General features: G+C 36.7%; 1 protein-coding gene and 1 long non-coding RNA gene across 5 annotated transcripts in view; one reads left to right on the top strand and one right to left on the bottom strand.

Moving 5' to 3' along the window:
- Positions 1–275: 275 nt before the first annotated feature.
- The window catches only part of SRGAP2 (SLIT-ROBO Rho GTPase activating protein 2), a 217,313-nt gene continuing 198,486 nt past the window's right edge, over positions 276–19,102 (bottom strand). For 2 of the 4 annotated variants that reach the window (XM_081947182.1, XM_081947183.1), the window contains exons 18-23: positions 18,277–18,501; positions 12,256–12,335; positions 10,927–11,107; positions 10,460–10,606; positions 6,644–6,977; positions 276–2,402 (exon numbers count right to left, since the gene is read on the bottom strand). In XM_081947182.1, coding sequence (XP_081803308.1) covers positions 2,022–2,402; positions 6,644–6,977; positions 10,460–10,606; positions 10,927–11,107; positions 12,256–12,335; positions 18,277–18,501 — 1,348 coding nt within the window. In that variant the 3' untranslated portion in view covers positions 276–2,021. Of the gene's footprint in view, positions 2,403–2,956; positions 3,021–6,369; positions 6,437–6,643; positions 6,978–10,459; positions 10,607–10,926; positions 11,108–12,255; positions 12,336–18,276; positions 18,502–19,102 lie in introns of all 4 variants that reach the window. The other 2 variants (XR_014174905.1, XM_081947184.1) reach the window with 2 other exon arrangements.
- LOC309389168 lies at positions 12,353–14,021 on the top strand. The gene is made up of 2 exons (XR_014174906.1): positions 12,353–13,632; positions 13,776–14,021. It is a non-coding gene; the product is annotated as an uncharacterized lncRNA (long non-coding RNA).

Here is a 19,102-nt window from a genome sequence, read left to right as displayed (position 1 = left end):
TAAATAGACAAAAATTGCCAACTATTACCTGCATAAAAAAACACTCTTAATGCGCGCACACACATACACACACACAACCCAGTTGGGTGACTGGAAGCTTTCCAGGGCTACAAAGCATGGTATAAACCTAATAAAAATGAAGTGTTCTTTACTTGAGTTATTTTGATTGCAAGGTTGCCCATCACCTTGCAAAATGAGATATGCCCGTTCACACCATGTGCTAAGGCTTTTCATGTGCTCTTAATGAAAGGGAGATTTTCAGTAGGCATTGGGGGTTTATTAGTATCAGTGCTCCAGAGGAGACATAATGCTGATTGTGTCTCTGGCCACCACAGGCAAAAATAAAAATCTCCCCCTCTGTCTTAAAAATTGCTAGCAATAGTGTAATCTTTAAAAAAAAAAGTACTTTAAAATATCCAGTAGTTTTGCCTGAGTAAAACATAATAGGAAGGAAGGAGTTCTGACTAATCCTGAGAGCTAATTATCAGACTGCAGTACTCAAGTCTAAAAATTCAAGATGTAGAGGAAATGTGGACAATCAGGGAGAAAATGATGCCCCAAATCCACATGGTTTGATTTTATCTCTGAGATTGTGAGGCTTTTTAAAGGCAATTAAATAGCCCAGCATTTTGGGGAGGGGGGGGAGTAAGAAAATCAAAAGAAAAGATCAGTTTAAATAATAGTCATAATCTCAAAAAAATACTGTCAATTTGTTCAGAGAATTATTTTAAAAAACTAATTATAAGAAAAACAGGTTAGAACCTGAAACCTAGAGCATTAAACAAACACATTTCAGTTCTTTATCTCAGCATCAGTTGACAATTGGAGAAGTGGGATAAAATCCATTTAATTCAAAATGCTTATTTTGTTTTTAGGATGATCCTATTTTGAATAGGAATTTATTTTCCAATAAATGAAAACAAAAGTCTGTGTCATTTGTTGGAATCATAGAAAATATCATATTAAGCTGATTCACTGGATCATCTGTAAAATGCTTGAGGAAAGGATAATCTATTGCAGAAGTATGGCGCATACTGGACATATGCCTGTCTCAAGACTGTTGATTTTCTTAACTTTAGGCTGCCAATTATATGTCAAACACATAGCAGACTAAATCAAAGAAAGATAAGGAGGGTGAGAGAGAGAGAGAGTGAGAACAAAATGAACTGTAATAGCTTGTTTAAATTTTTAACATTTCTTCAGTTTCTCTGCTGAGTTCCCATGAAAAAAGGCTATTTAATTGAAATCTCATTCTGAAATATTTGGGTTTCCTTATGTTCTGGAAGCACCATGGAAATATATACAGTAAATAGGAAGTGTGCGATATCTCATACTTTGTACTTCTTCCATATGATTAGTTTAACTTTAAATGAACATATATGTCTGTATATAAACATGCCTTATTAGCCCAGGATTAGGCTTTCCAGGCACATTTCATAAGGATTTTCAACCTAGGATTGAAAACACTGAACCTAGTGTTTGAGAATGGGTATGCCTGAAAAGAGACCAAAGAGAATGGAAAATTAATACATCTTGTAGCACTATTGAGGACTGTAGTCATGCGCAAAACCCACTTAGCCAGTAGCAACAAAAGCATCCATCAATAACAAACACCTTATTGTTTTCCCTGTAGTGGTTGAAGCAAGAAAATCCTTTCTACCAATTTCCAAGTCATGTGATCATTGAAAAGTCTCCCAGCGACCAGACACTTGAACAAGGCATTGATTAGTTACCAGTAATAAGCTAATTAATTGTGCCTTTCCCTCATTGATTTCAAAAGGACCTCAGGCTTTCCGTCTCAAGTTACACGGACTTTTGACACCCTAGTAAATGCCAATGGTGGTGTAATGTGAGGCTTAATTAGCTGGATCTTTCTTGGTGGGAACATTCCTGGCACCTGTAACTTATGAACTAATCTTTAGTAGAAGTTCAATACTAATTAAATAGAAATTGTAAGGTCTCCTTAACAGAGTTCCCTAAGCTGAAACAAAAATGCTGTATTCACAGTAGGCTTTTCAGTTTTACACAGTACAAGACTTGTCAGTAGACTGTTGAGAAGCTGAGGCAACTGCAGCGCTTGAGGAGTTTGTTTTGGGGAAAACTGCTGGCTTTGGCCTAGTGGCTGGAGGTTTGACCTGGGCAGCCATTTTGACAGATTTTGCTGGCCTGAAGGCACAGGGAATGTCACTTGCCGTGCTGGCACTCCGCTGAAAGGCTGGTTCTGGGTCCTTGAGGATTTGAGTATGCAAAGGGCTGGAAGGCTCAGAGGTGGGTGCAACTACAGGGGACATTTTCAATGGCTCCAGCGTATCAAGAACAACATCTGGTGTGTGTTTCACATTGCTTTGCCTTTCCAGCTCCCGCAACTCATTCAGAGCAGAATTCATAGTAGCTTCAATATCCTGCAAAAAAAAAATAAAAAAAAAAGTTGGATGTGACAACTAGAAGCTGGGTTGAGTAATTGTCTATAGTGAATAAGAAATATGAAGCAAAATGGACAGTGGTAGACGCAAAGGCATGGAAGGACTTGGAGTCAAAATTAATCTCCTTGGCAAGACTAGTATCATCCTTGCCTTGAAACTAGAAAACTGTTAATGATATCTAAAAACCTATTCTTAGGGTTTTAGATGGCAGACAGCTTAGTTAGCTATACAAGTTTTTATATAATTTATGTAAGTGAGCTGTAGCTATTTTCTCTGAACTTCATCAACATTCTCAGTCTCATTTTTTAATCCTTGAAACTAAAGTTCAGAAAAACAGAGACTTCCATGGTTTTACTCTGATTCTAAATGATGATGATTTTTAAATGGAAGCTTTTTTTAACAAAGCTTTTGATTAGTAAAATTACAGCAGCAAAAAATCTTGAACAGATTATAACAGAAGTCAGAAGGGAATACTGATCTATATTTTCCTCAAATCTGTTTCCTCAATCTATGAAAAAGGAGAAATTACCCACATTTTGAGAATTTTTTATCCATTCCTTTGGTATACCAAGCTGAACCTTGAGAGTGCTGAGATTCCTGAAAAGAATGGAAACATGCTTAGCTGCATGCTAGCTTCATGGTTAATGAGTGGTATTCCACTTTGCATCTGGAGCATGGAATATCTCAGCATCTCCTCATTGATGCTACATATTTTATGGCATTTTAAACATCCATAAGCTCTGGAGATGTATGAAAAATGTTGCTTATGACACTTGTCTCTTTATGTGGTTAAGGCAAGAAATAATGCAAGAGACAAGTAGAGAAATGTGTCAGGCCAATCTCTTCTCTTGTTTCAGTTTTAAGTCTACAAATTTACTTAGCATTTCAGCAATGGATGCGGGCTTGACTGGCATAATAGATTTTTGGACAGCTGAAATGATTTAACATTTCCATGACTCACAGTTTGGCTACAACATTTAAGTTTCCTCATAGATATTTTAAAAGGCACTTGGGGAGGTAAATCAGTCCAGGAGGAGAAAGAGGAAGAAGCAAAGACAGTAACCCAATGCCTCTGACTGCAGTCTGAAAAGATTTTAAAGCAAAATACAGATCTCTGAGAGATAGTGATGTCAGATGAAAGATGAGTATCTTGCAGAGTTTGAAATCAGACCTGGGAGGATATGAAAGGGCAGCTATAATTTAATGTAACCTTTTTTAGTTTTATTGATCAGACTCCCTTATGGAAACAATGAATTACATTTTGGCAGAAAGTGGAAAGGGGATAAAAGCATATTTTAATTGACAGCAAAAAGATATAAGCCATTCAAAACTTTGTAAAGAGGTATCAAGGCAATAATATCCAAGTACTGTATATGGCAAGGATAAAACACATTTGTGAAGAAGAGAACCATAACAGATATTACCAATTAGACTACAGAACAGGAAATATAGAAGTTGACTCTTGCCCAAGTTGGTAAAAACTCAGTCATAATATCTGCCTATTTGTTGGACAACATCATAAAATTGGAAATGATGTTAATATTAATTTAAGCCTGTAATTACATGTTTTTGAAATAAGTAATAGAAGAATACATGATTAGTATAAGGTTATATTCCACTTGTCATCTGCTTATATCTTTTGCTAATTTTCAACATAACTGGATAAGAATAATATGACCTTCTTATATTTAAATTCTATCCCTCAAAAATGGCATAAGACTCTACTTGAGCAGCTGCATCTAGCTGATCTCAAAAACAGTTAAGCAAGGTCAGAACTGGTTAGTACTTGGATGAGAGACCTCAAGAAAAACCCACAGTTGTTGGCTATATTGGGAAGTTGGGAAAACATCCTGAAAGAAGGTACTGTAATGGTAATCCACTTTTATACTACTGCAAAGAAAGTATATGAATGTCCTTCAGAAACTTGCTCAAAGACTGCAAAATTAGACAGGAAAAACAATGGCATGAAATAGGTAGAGAGGGAATTAAAGGCTATGGCTTAGCCAATTAACTATAAGTACTGCTACTATCCTAAAACCTTCTTTTCTGTGTGCTGCCTTTTAGAATATGTGACTTTTTGTGACTTTTCCCTTCAATTCCAGTATAATTTCAGTTTTGAAATGTGTTGTTTTACACTGCAATATTCTCACTTTTTTTTAACAAACCTGTCACATACTGGAAAAGGAAAAACTGGCCAAAAATCCAAGCATAACTGAAGAAGAAACAATAGTGAAAACCTACTCTCTATGTGTAGTACAATATTGGTAAATGTAGCTGCACTGTATTTTATGGATATTGGAAGTTTTTTAAAAATTCCATCTGCTTTAGTATTGCTCATTTCTAATGACTTTAAAATGTGGGCAGAGTTGCTGAAAATGTGGGCAGAGTTGTTTGATTAATTTTGTTAATCAAACAAAATTGGATACAAGGCCCTCCTGATGAACTTAAGATTTTAAAGCCTATTTATATTGGCTTGTATCTCTTGCTGGACTACTTTAACCAGAATGCTGGACTGTCGACCTTTTATGAAAGCAATACATCAATAGTGAAGAGAAGGGGAGCCCCGTATTTGTGCACGGTTTAAATCTGGCTTCACCATCCAGATTGGGAGAAAGTTCCAGCTAAGAGACAAGGTATTTTCCTGTGTGGGCTTGGTTTAAATGTCTCAGCATCTATATCCGGTCACAGCTGTGTATACACACATGCAGAGAATACCAGCCCATATTTCTGCCAACAGAAACAAAGAGAGCCGCTTTGTTCAAAGGATAGCTTCTTATCACACACAGACACTGAGAAACAAACAAAAAAAGAATTAGAAAAGTCCTAAAAAACAAGGCAGGTGGCTGTTCTAGACAGATTTCTCCTCCTCTCTCGTGACTTTCAACATCTAACCTGTCAAGAACAGAATTGACTACAGTTTGAAAACAATGACAAAGAAAGCCCTACTTTTCTAACATTTTGTGCTCAAAGATTCAAACGCTGTTGGTAGAAAAGATGCTGGAATCTTTAAAAGGCGTATCATTAAGAAGTGGCTCAGATTCCATGAGGTTCTTGAAAATATTTTCCCAGATGGTTTATGAGAAGTAAAATGACATAATACAGCTTTCTGAATTACAACAGTGATCAGAAAGCCATAAATTGAAGAAATAAATCAAATTTCAATTAAAATAGTTATTCTACAAAATAAGAGTAACTATACTGGTGAGAGTGATTATGATGCTACTATTGAGTTCATTCCTTTAATGTTGGTCTCATTAGGACCTCACTTTATTAGCTGCAGAAAACTAGAGAAGGGATGTAAAAATTTTCAGATCTATTCACATTTAATTTCATTAAAGTAGATTATATAAGTGACAAGAGATGATCTTTGATTATATAGGATAAAATTCAATTTAAAAACATACACTATGTAAATGTAAGATTTACTGAATTTGTTTATAGGTAACTACAGTTCCATGATGGTAATATTTGAGCGATGAAAGGAGGAAGAACTGATTTTCTATTTACTGGTGCTACTTTAGTTAAAGGGAGCATGCAAATCTTGCCATTTCCCTCAACAGTATTGACTATGAAAACCTTTTCTGTTGTATTCTATTATATTACACACAATAGTACACATATTTTTAGCATTTGGGTTTGCCTCCAGAAACAGAATAAGCTTCTCCCAAAGTTTAGGAAGTTACAAAGTTCTCAATAAAATATGTATGTCTGTATTTAATGGAGATGCTTTTCAGCTTACAATCTGGGTCTTTTCCACCCTCCTTGAATCTGTGAATATTGATCTACACAGACAAAATGTAGTAATTGTTTCATGCTTTGGGACTGATTAAACATGCAGCAATCACAAACTGAGCTGATGTTTTAGAAGTGAAAAACAGACTTTCAATTTTTTAAAAAAACTGTAAAATATTCAGATTTGAATTTGAAATTCAAAATCAAAGGTTACCTCATAATTCAAAACTTGACTTGTTTTGATCACCTCTAAGGGGACGTTTCCTGATCTGAAGCAAATACTGAAGCAAAATATACATTATTGACATCAAATAATACTTGTTGCCACATCAAAATATTCAGAGAATATCTGGAAAATATTTTGAGTATTCTATGAATGTAATGAATATCAACACCGAACTCACCAAAGAGATTTTAAAATGATTGCAGGAGATGAAAGAATCAATTTGGTATTCTTTGAAGATCACCCTGGCCTAGAATTTCATTACCTGTGCAATGACTTCAGGATCCATGGGTCGGTGGTTATTAAAGCTCTTTGACCTTCCTGCAGTCACGTTCTTCCGGATATGGGGGCTATCTATTCTGTTCTTCAGAGAGGCATGCCGACTGAGAGAATTGAGGCTCCCATGGCCACTGATGGAGCATGCATCTGGGATTGGTACATCTTTCGGGAGGCTTTGGCTCATAATGGGTTGTGAGGAAGGACGAGGACTAGCTATAGCTCCAGATGATGTGGGTTCCCCCAGTGAGCTGGGTAATCCATGGCTGTCACTCTGACGGAATGCTCTTCGAATACTCCCTGACTCAGGCTTCTTTCTTTGTCTGTCATTATAAAAGCAACACAAAAAACGTATTTTTCAAACAACATGGATAGAAATAATTTCTGAACAAAGGCAATTTCAGAAAGGAAAGAAAGTTGCTCAATAAGCATATGCAGAAACTACCACTTAACTCTAGTTGTAACATTAACACCAGTTGTAATATCCAGCCAATGTGTATATTAATTAGGACAGAATATGAACTAAAGTAGCTGGGGCCACTGGCACCAGCTATTGGCAGTAATATATGGAGGTCATGGATTCTTAAAATGTTAAGAAACTCTAAATGTTAAATTAGAGTTTTACCATTGATTTAAGGTCTGTAAGCTTCCTTCCTTTGAATTAGGGAGGTGGGAAAAAGTAATTATATCTTCTGTTCTGATTTCTTTGAAATGATGAGTTATAAATGGGTGACATTATAATTGTAGTAAACATTTGTAAACAAAATGTGGATTTCAACAGCAGATTTCAGTGTTTGTGGCAATCTGAAATATTTATCTCAGCAGAATACCTTGAAAACAAATGCTGAAATAACAAATGTCCAAAATATAAAATGGGATTTGTTCAAGAACTGAATAAGATCAGCCCAACATATCCAAGCAGTTCAGGAATTCTTCAATATTTAATAATACTTTATGAACAAGATGCAGATTTACAAGATGAGAATGAATTTTGTCAAAAGGATGTGCAAGTATTTAAATTTTCAATTGTTCAGACTTTGGAACTTTCCATTCTGAGTGTGAAACAGCTGTTCTGAGTGTAAAAGGGACAGCTTTCACTGTTATTGAAGTATTTTAAATTCAAAACAGTTCCATTTTTAGTTCAAAACACTTTTTTCCATTCGACACATTTTTGGAATGCTTTCAAAATCTTTGCTTTTCAAACACCTGTTTCACTTTCAAACTCAGGCATTTTGAATGGATGGAGTAGAACAGGTTGAATGTGCAACTTTTGCATATCAATATTGTGTTGGACATAGTAAGAAACAGACACTTTATCTAACCAAAACCTGATATTTATATTTTGGTATTTAAATAAAAAGGCAATATTAGATAGGAACTGCTATATCATATAAGCATGTGAACTACTCTATGCGGAGCAGTGGTCGGTTCTGGATCCCGTTGCAACCTGTACGATGAGATGGGGTCGGGCGTCCACTATGGGCACGCATGCTCCGCACGCATGCACACCCACCACCCTGCGACGCTCCAACTGCTCGGCGGAGCATTGCGCAAACACTGTATGCTGCATGCGCAAATAGCCTGGTTGGCTTACATAGAGGTAAGGGACGAGGGTGGGCAGGCCCTCCAAAGCACGGTTCAGGTACGGTGGCTGCTGCTCCCAGCCCATAGCCTGAGCCTGTAAACATGAAGTAAGGAAAGCTAAGGCTCACAATGAAGAAAGGCTTGCCACAAAAGTAAAAAATAATAAAAAAGCTTCTTCCAACATGTTAAAAACAAGAAAAAGGTTAAGGAAACAATTGGTCCATTGCTGGGAGAAAGCGGCAAGAAGGTGACAAGCAACAGGGAGAAAGCAGAACTATTTAACTCATTTTTTGCAACTGTCTTTACACAAAGGGATAAAACAGTCCAACCTATCAAAAACAGCACCACAAAAATCAGATTAGGAATGCAAATTGAAATAGGGAAGAAAATGGTAAGTAAGCACCTGTCTACCCTAGACGAGTTCAAATCACCAGGACTGGGCGGATTACACCCCAGAGTTCTGAAGGAACTGGCAGACGAGATCTCAGAACCACTAAACTATATCTTTCAGAGATCCTGGAGCACCGGGGAACTACCAGAGGATTGGAAAAGAGCGGATGTGGTTCCCATCTTCAAAAAAGGAAAAAAATAGATCCAGGAAACTATAGACCTATCAGCCTGACCTCAATACCAGGAAAGATTCTGGAAAAGATAATCAAGCAGCGAATTAGCGAACACCTAGAAGTAAACAAAGTAATAGCCAAAAGCCAACACGGCCTTGTCAAAAACAGATCATGCCAGACTAATCCTATTGCATTCTTTGACAAAGTATAGTTTACTTGGACTTCAGTAAGGCATTTGATAAGGTAGACCATAACCTACTACTAGATAAAGTAGAAGACTGTGGGTTGGACAGCATCACCATCAGATGGATTCGTAACTGGCTGACCAACTGCATCTACATGGAGGGAAGTATGCAGTGGAGTACCCCAAGGCTCTGTTTTAGGCCCAGTACTCTTTAACATCTTCATCAATGATTTGGATGAGGGAATAAATGGGGAACTCATCAAATTTGCAGATGACACAAAGCTGGCAGGAATAGCCAACACTCCAGAAGATAGGCTTAAGATACAGAAGCATCTTGACAGACTTGAACATTGGGCACTATCTAATAAAATGAAATTCAATGGTGAAAAGAGTAAGGTTCTACATTTAGGCAACAAAAACGGAATGCACGGGTACAGTATAGGTGGTACCGTGCTCAATAGTAGTAACTGTGACCTTGGCGTCCTAGTGGACAACCGTTTAAATATGAGCTAGCAGTGTGCAACAGCTGCCAAAAAAGCCAACACAGTTCTAGGCTACATAAACAGAGGGATAGAATCAAGATCACGTGAAGTGTTAATACCATTTTATAATGCCTTGGTAAGGCCACACTTGGAATACTGCATTCAGTTTTGGTTACCACGATGTAGAAAAGATGTGGAGACTCTAGAAAGAGTGCAGAGAAGAGCAACAAATATGATTAGGGGACTGGAGACTAAAACATATGAAGAACGGTTGCAGGAACTGGGTATGTCTACTTTAATAGAAAGAAGGACTAGAGGAGACATGATAGCAGTGTTCCAATATCTCAGGGGTTGCCACAAAGAAGAGGGAGTCAAACTATTCTTCAAGGCACCTGAGGGTAGAACAAGAAGCAATGGGTGGAAACTAATCAAGGAGAGAAGCAACTTAGAACTGAGGAGAAATTTCCTGACAGAACAATTAATCAGTGGAACACCTTGACTTCAGAAGTTGTGAATGCTCCAACACTGGAAGTCTTTAAGAAGATGTTGGATAGCCATTTGTCTGGAATGGTATAGAGTTTCCTGCCAAGGTCCCTTCCAACTCTGCTATTGTATTGTATTGTACTGGGGCGTACTGCCTGGAACCCACCACTGATGCGGAGCCCTTATAACATAATAATCAAATATATAAAATATTTTATTGCTGTACATGTGAGTTTACAGAAGCTAATAACCCTGGAAAATTTATATCAATGAAAACAAAAGAGCACAGGCCATGAAGAAAATAAGGTGAGTCCTTCTTTGTTTGATACTGATGGGAGATAGTGAGAACACAGAATTAAGCAAGTGGCATGGTAAATTTTCCAGTGCTAAAAAATATACCCCAAATACTTGAAAAATTAATAAGTCTCATCAACATTATAGATTTGGAGATCATAATAACAGCTGATTATTTTCACTTCACAAGAAATAGTATTGCTGAGATGGCTTACTTATTGATATTTGCAAGATAAATGTCAGCCACGTGGCTGCCACTTGGACAATTTGAACCAGCTCTGGCTGTCACTTTTTCTTCAGGTGGCTCGGAATTTATTTCTACTTCAGATTTTGGGCTTGATCTTTCAGACATCCCATCCTCACTAGGAAAGAAAGAAAGAACATACAACAACTCTATGTTATATCCTCAAGCTACACTATTAGGGTATAAAACATAGGTGCCAGATATCAACACAATTCTTTTACTCCCTTGCTTAAAGGTATCCTTCCTTGGAGTAGCCAAAAAGCAGTTTGCAAAACTATCGAGGAAGATTTTATTGATAAATTCAGAAACATAAAACACAGACGCAACATTTCACAACACTCAATGAACGAATGAAAAACATTTCAATGAATCATCTTCAGAAATAATGCTAAACTGATCCCTGCTTTTCCAAACGCACGACAGTAAGAAATAACATACGTGTCCTGGACAACAATGTATTGATGAGGGATCAAACCGTCAATGCCATTGTGACGGCCTTCCCACCAGTCGTCAGAAGCCCGGTGATAAAGCAGGAGGGAAGCCCCCTTTTTGAAGGAAAGTTCGCGTGCGGTTCTGCCCGAGTAGTCAAATTTGGCTATTGCTTCAATGGGTTCACATTCTAGAACAAAATGAGAAAATTTGAATTTGTATTGTGTGCGCGTGTGTATATGTGCAGGTTGATGCTCAATGTCCTACACGCTCCAAATAAAGACATTAAAAGAAGCACAATTTTATAACCCATTTTATAATCAGCCAGGTACCATTAACCTTAAACAAAGGGAAAGGTAATGTAAATAAAACTAATATTGGCAGCTAACAGAGACATCAGATTTTGAGGGCAAGTACAGCAAAGGTAATGCATGTCATCCCTTCTCTCTGCTTTTTCAAGACCTTCCTACCTCAAGATCCAATTTCCCAAATTTAGCAGCACCTTCTCTTCTTTCTATTTCCTCAAACACTGCTTCCACCAATCTGCTGGTTTATGCTTGTACTTCTTATTGCAATGATCTAAGGCAGTGGTTCTCGACCTTCCCAATGCCGCAGCCCTTTAATACAGTTCCTCATGTTGTGGTGACCCCCAACCATAAAATTGGTGTCTCAGTTCCTAAGACCATCGAAAATATGTGTTTTCTGATGGTCTTAGGCGACCCCTGTGAAAAGGTTGTTCGACCCCCAAAGGGGTCCCGACCCACAGGTTGAGAACCACTGATCTAAGGAATAGAGAACAGGCTCTCAGTGTAACAATGGCCCATCTGCCCCGAAAGTCTTTCATGGTTTCTCTTTCTTTCCTCTTCCTGTGCATCTGCCAATATCCTTGGCTTTTCCTCTTCTTACCTTCCTGAACAATTTCTGTTTGCTTTCTGTAACTAGAACAAAACACTCTTCATTTTGTCCCATAAGATCCAAAACTGTCTGTTTTGATTCAGGTGCAAACCATCCCAAAAGTTGTTCTATGCACAAAACACTTTGTGCACAGAAAGTTCTAGACATCTTTAACTAAAACACTTATAAATGTTAAATGTTTGTTACCATCAGATAAAATCTAAAAATATTTGCTAATTGCCCAATAGCAATGGAAGGAAAAGATCACTATTGCAAAAGGAATATAATGGAATCAATTTCCCTTACAGTTTATTTTCGAGAATTCATATTTTTCAAGTTGTGTGCAATACCCACAACTATGTTCTTTCAAGATGATATTTCAATATTTCATTCCAGATATGAGAAAAAATAGGACTGTGGAAGAATCTATCAGATACAGCTTACCATCATCACTTGTATGGTGTTCAATAGTTATATCCTGAGTGGCATCTTCTGTAGATGCAGTCTCTCCATGAGGGCTTTCACTGCAGAAGGAAGAAATGCACAGAAGGTTAGACTTATGCCTGCAATCTTTATCATAACTCCATATTAAAATGGTACTTTAGGTATCACCTTCAGGTATCACCAACAGTATCTTATCTTTACTTAATTCAGGTCTGAAAAGCAATGTTGGAATAAAGTTTTGTATTATCATGTACTTCAGACTAAATATGCTGATAGTTGACTGATTGATCATTGTTCTCTTTGATTGTATTTCTGAATGGGAAAAGAAACTCCTTCATGACACCAGAGGATAGAGATGTTAACTTGTTAACTTAAGCTTCTGATAACCCTATGAGGACCCAGCTATTTAAGGAGTTTTTCCCCATCCCCTCCTGTTGAAGAAGTCTTTTCATTCAGGCATGAAAAAGTCCTCTGTAGTTAATGGAAGGTAGTAAAGAGAGAAAGTCAAATGCAGAAATTCCACGGCAAAAGGCCACTTGAAGTTGGAGATTCCACATTCCTGCTGTTATAATATAAAGGATTTTTCTAAAATGTAATATAGAAGTATATTGTAGGTTTTATTACAACACGAGAGAATTCTATTAATTAAAACAATGATTTTGTATATAGTAAATATACATTTCTATCTGTAATATCAACGTACGTCCAAGGGCTCAGATGTAATTTACTATGGAAAGGCAAGTAAATACTTCAACTACGTTGTCTCATATATCAACCCCCCCCCCCCCCGAAATCATAGCAATAATGAACATATATGTTTTCAAACACCCCTGGTATGTGTGTGTGCTTATATTTTGTATTTCTTATCTGCCCATCTCTCTCAGAATAGCTTTCATCTTCTAATTTTCAGCAGGCTATTTTTAAAAACGAAAACTATATTCCTAAAATCACATATGAATATAGAGGGTTTGAAATTTGAAAAAGAGAGAGGTTTGCAAGGATATTAAAAGTTTAACACAGATGCCATTAGTCTGATTCAAGACTGAGGTAGAAAATCAAATCTGAACCAAAGGCGGTCTTTTTCCATACTGTGGTGGATTAGATATTATCGGGGTCAAAGCTCTGCTAATTAGTTTTTCTGATCCAACTTAGCAGACAAAGGCAGATGTACTCAATCTTTTCCAGTACATAAACAAAAGGGGCTGCTTTGCCCTGCCTTAGTACTAAGTGGGAAAAGCAAGCTTGTTGTTAATCGATCACAGATAACAAAGACCAGCCCTTTTCCACCATGCAAAGTCCCGTATTTCTTGTGACTGGCTCACATGCAGGCATATGGGTCTTTCTTGTTTAGGCAATTATGAAGATGGGGAGGCTTAGGCCAGGGGTGTCCAAACTCGGGAACTTTAAGACTTGTGGACTTCAACTCCCAGAATTCCCCAGCCAGCATGGTTGGCTGGGGAATTCTGGGAGTTGAAGTCCACAAGTCTTAAAGTTCCCAAGTTTGGACACCACTGGCTTAGGCATTCCTCCCACATTTCATTTCAACTTCCTTCTCTTTGTGAAGGAGCTCATTTGTGTTGTACTAGTGAAAAATAGGGGCAGAAGCATTCTATGGTGAATGGCTGTTATTTGCAGAGGAAAAGAAAGACAGGGCTCTGATATGGGAATGTTTCTGTGTGTCGGCACTACTCCTACTGAGGAACAGATCAGCTTTATATTTTACAAGGATAAACAGAATGAAGAATGTGACAGCAACTGATATTTTTTTTAAAACCCTCAATAAATAGATATAAGTTCATGATTTAGTATCAAAATACATTTTTATCCTTGTTGCAAATGTCAAAATAAAAGTTGTTAAGGTCACTCAATTCCAAGAAGATTTTGTGTGGTCTAGAATAAGTCCAATACATACATTAAAACACATTAAAAACCACATAATTGCCTGGACCAATTCCTTCCTTCCTTCCTTCCTTCCTTCCTTTAAAAAAAAAAGCCAAATGGATATAATATCTTAAGGCTCCCCAAATCTTATGCACCAATATCTCCTTTAATCTTTCTAAAATCAAGCTGATTTTCTCTGTTTTTAAGAGGTTTAAAGGGCAAGGCTGCTTAGAGTTGATTGACTGGAGTGGCCTTTAAGTGTTACAACAATAATATGAAAAGAATTGCTTAAGATTTTGCAAAATTTCAGGCATCCATTTTGCCCCTTTGCTGGGGGAATCAAAAATGTTAGTTTCCATACTCTATTCTGAGTGACTTCACCAATCATGTACCTTGGGAGCAAAAGAAAAATCAAAAGAGCTCATACTCATCAATATAAATTGATTTTTTTTCCAGTTAGCAACTTATAGTAACATTCTTCCTACTGTACTATTAGGCATTTTTGTTAGCTATTTTTAATAAAAGTATATTTATTAGCATTTGTACACACATTTAATAAAATGTAATTGCAATTACTGCATAGAAACTCACAACATTTTAGCATCCCTCAAATTCTGCACCTTAAATTATGTTAGATTATGTATTACATTGTGTTTATATATTTTCCAAGGCAGAATATAATATTTAAAACTAGTGACTGCAATTTCATAGTTTAAAATAAAGTATATAATTAAAATGTAATGACATGCAGTGGAGAAAAAACTTACACTTCAAGTTGACATTTTACTTAGATCCCTTTCTCCAAAAACATTTTTTTCTTACATGACCATTTAATTTATATACTGATATGGAAGAATAACAAACAGAAAAAAATATGTTTTTTTCCTTTAAAGCGAATTTGTTTAGCTATTACCAAACTCCTGCTGCAAGACTATGTAATCCAAGCAATGTTAGAATTATGAGGCATCACAGATGGTGAGCAGTTATTAAAGTTGATGATTCTCCAAATTCAATTACTTTGTATAGAAGAAATATCCTGAATTCCTTAATTTTTGAAGAAAGAGTTGTAGAATGTAGAATGTGTTCATATGATTAAGATTCTTTCTAGGAGCATAGTAGTCTTTCCTCTCATCTTAAAGTTGTGTTGGGTAACTGCACACTTGTATTCTGATATTATGGACATTACAACTTCCTCAGAGACTAAATCCACCATTTTCACAAGATTTTCAGAATCAAAACGTTCAGTACAATTTGTTCCATAAATATTGAGTAAGTGCATAAGGTTGCCATGTTTATGGATATATGTGGTACCTGGGAAACATGGCTAAGTGATATAAGTACCAGCCTCAAAGTGAAAGAAACTAATGCCAAATAATCTAAAATGCAGGAAAAATACAAAACTAAAGTATGAAAAGACCTTTCATAATCAGAGTTAAAATACTACTTGTGACCTGTCTATCTTCATTAACTACTTTTTGTGTATCTAGCTTAAGAAAGTTTTGATAAAGAATTTGCTCAAACTTTGTATTTTTCACTATGGGATCATATATACTTTTGTTTTTAATCTACAGTTAAAATTGGTTGATTTAACACATTATGAATTCAGCAAACTACTAATCTGAAGGCATCTCTAGAAATAGTCCTTGCTGCTCTTTATGAACTCTCGCTCGCCAGTGGAAAGGATTAGACACCAAACCTCAGATTCTTGACATCAGGATTACTTCCGATCTCCGCTCCTTCCGTGTACAGTTGAAGACCCACCTCTTTCAATTATCTGGCCTGGCTCAACCGTAATTTTTCTTATTCCTCCTGACTGTCTTTTTTAAATTTTAAATTTTAATTGTACATTGGGTTTTTACTATTGGGGTATGTTAATGGTGATTTTTAATTGTCTAAATGTTGTAATTTGTTACCTCCTCCGTACATGTATGTCTTTGTATATATGTATGTTTATGTGTTTGTACACATGTGTTATGTTCTATATGTTCCATTGTACGCCGCCCCGAGTCCTGCCTGGAAAGGGAGCGGCTAATAAATTCAATTTTTTATTATTATTATTATTATTATTATTATTATTATTATTATTATTATTATTATTATTATTATTATTATTATTATTATTATTATTATTATTATTATTATTCTACACTATTTCTTAATCTTTTTACCAAATTGGGGGTGGGGGGAATAAACACTGGAAATTAGAAGATCTCTCTTGCTTCAACAAACCTGGTAATGTCAGCCGGATGCTATCGTCTATTTAATGATTCAGCATATATTGTAGAGGCAAAAGAATTAGAGCTCAAAAATGGCAACTCTGCTGTGAGTGCTAATCACTGCAAGGTTTAGGGAAGACCAAAGAAATTTAGAATACACAAATACATCAGCAGCAATATAACTGTAGGTGGCCTGGGAGTAAGAGGATACATGTTTCATCAGCAAGCAGGGGACAAGTGAAAGGTTTGTTTTAGCCCCTTAAAATAAGCCCTCATGCATTTGGCAGCCAATAAGTCTCCCTGCAAGAAGATGGTTCTTGCTTAACATTAACTTCATGGTCCCAAGAAGCACATTGCTTCACAAGAATTCCTTGATCTACTGTTGAAAAATGAATTATTCAGGGAAGAGCCCTCAATGATTTGGACTTGTGATTCATCCAGTTCTGAAATATTAAGATTCAATGCCTTATTTCTCTCATAGCTGTTCCTTTTTTGGGGGGGTGGGGAGCAAACATATTACATCCAAGATATTACAAATGTAAATTAAGCAGAACACAAACCATGGAGAATAATGGAAATGAAATTGATTTTGAAACTACCATTTAGAGAGACTCAGCTTGCAAAAAACACACAAAAATATTAAATATTTTATATTGGCCTCCAATTATTTTTTTCCAAACATGTCTTTTATTTTCTTAATATAGTATATACAGGTAAATGTCAAGCCAGAAAGAACATTACAACTAAGCAAATGTATTTACACAACATTTAGAATGTCTTGGCAAACCTCTTTGGAAGATTTAATTCTACTCCAGTGCAATGAGAAGGGTCTTCAACTTTTACCCAAAAGAAATTTCCGAGCCAATTGTTCACAGTAAGTGCTTCTGTTTCCTTTACTGTTTATCATAATTTAGAACATTTATTAAAATTTAAACAGCTGAAGCAGTAGAAACCCATTTTCCAGACCTTGTTCCCCTGCTGAGGATGCATGATATCCTACAGGCTCCAAATAAAGACATTACCAGAAACTCATTTTTATAGCTCTGTGACCATTTTATAATCATCTTAGGGACATTAATCGTTAAACAAAGGGAAAAGCAATAGAAATAAATAAAATTAAGACTGGCAGATAATAGAGTGACTCCAGCTTGGTGGAATGGGTTTCTTTTGTGGAAAATGTGAAAATAATTTTTTTTGCAGTCTTGGGATGGTACTTCAGAAGAAGAAAAATGAAACCAACGTAATTGATTGCCCAAAAGTGCAACTGAATCTTTTTTTGGGGGGGGGGGAGGAGGATCATTTTTAACGGTCTTCCTTTCAATGAGTGCAACAAACAATTCCCTTCCTGTTTATAACTGAAGTATCCCCTTCTGCATTCACCTGGTAAAAAAGGCGACTCCCGCTGAATTGTTTGCAAATGTTGGCTTCAGAACAAAGGCACAAACAAGCCTCTTGTGTGTAGTATTAGGGAGAAAATAAGGTTTTCTCCTTTGTCAATGCTGCCTTGAAATTAAACCATTTTGAGCTTTCCTGGCTCACCTGCCAACAACTTTGCCTCTGAAGGAAAGCTGCTCAAGACATATTGAGAAAAGTGATGGATGTCAATGATGGATTCAGGCAGTGTGCCGGTACAATATTTCCACAATCTGGCTATGGTAATTACCACAATACCATTAGACAGTTTCATGAACAAGTCTGACTGGATTATTTTCTACAATATAATAATGTGTAATCATGCCAGATACCTTCTGCCGAATCTAAGAGGTCTATATTTTTAGTGCGAGAAACCTGGTTGCATTTATGTCTCTTCAACCATTTTGTCTTTACACAATACGGTGTAACAAAAGCAGGATAAATCCTGGAACCAGCACTTTGAAGTAGCACACTGCTCCCTTCACTTCTCTCCCTTTACATCCTACCGTACCAGTAATCCTCAGTGCTTCCACCCCTGGCGTATACAGGTCCCTCCATCTCTCTTGGTCCTGGGAAGACATTCTCATGCTGTATGATTATAGTTTTGATGAGCTCATTAACATGAGCTTGGCAAGAGACCTGATCATGGCCTTCAGGCACGGACATTAGTGTGGGTCCAAAGCAGATGGCTAAATTATAGGGGTCCATCATGTTCTCTTCACTGAACTGAGATAAACTGTAGGGGGAAAAAGAGAACAGAGTGACAATAGAGAACAGTATCGCAAACTCCCAGATCTAGAGTAATTTTCTATAATGGAAAGCTGATTTAAAGTAGCAAGAGTGTCTTGAGACTACTTAACTAAAGTTATGCTTAAAATCGACTACATACAGAAGATGAGAGAGAGAGCTTTTCTGCATTTGATACCTTATAACAAATTTAATTTTCTTTGTAAGGATGGTGTTTCTGTAGCAGAAGATGTTCAGAACATACTGGATAGCACATGGATTTCTTTAATTAATAGCAGGAACAATTTTCATTTTATGTTCAATTAACACAGAGAACATTTGTTAAAAGTGTGTCCGTGCGTCTGTGTGTAATGAGGGATGGAAGACTCACCATCTAGCTTCATTTTAGTGCAGACTGCACATTATTGCCAGCATTTTTTTGGCATTTGTTCCATGCCCCCTGCCTAGAGAACAGCTGCATCAGCCACACCTCATAAACAGCCAAGAAACAGATGAAAGTGTGACTGAATATGATGCTGCATGGTTCACAGCACAACACTGTATGGATTCTAACACATCCCTTTGATTCTCCCCCCTATTTGCATCCATTC

This window comes from Natrix helvetica (genome assembly GCF_964273705.1).
Source record: "Natrix helvetica genome assembly, chromosome: 3".
Lineage (NCBI taxonomy): Eukaryota > Metazoa > Chordata > Lepidosauria > Squamata > Natricidae > Natrix > Natrix helvetica.
Note: the sequence above shows the minus strand (reverse complement) of the source record. Positions and strands in the feature narration are given on the sequence as shown.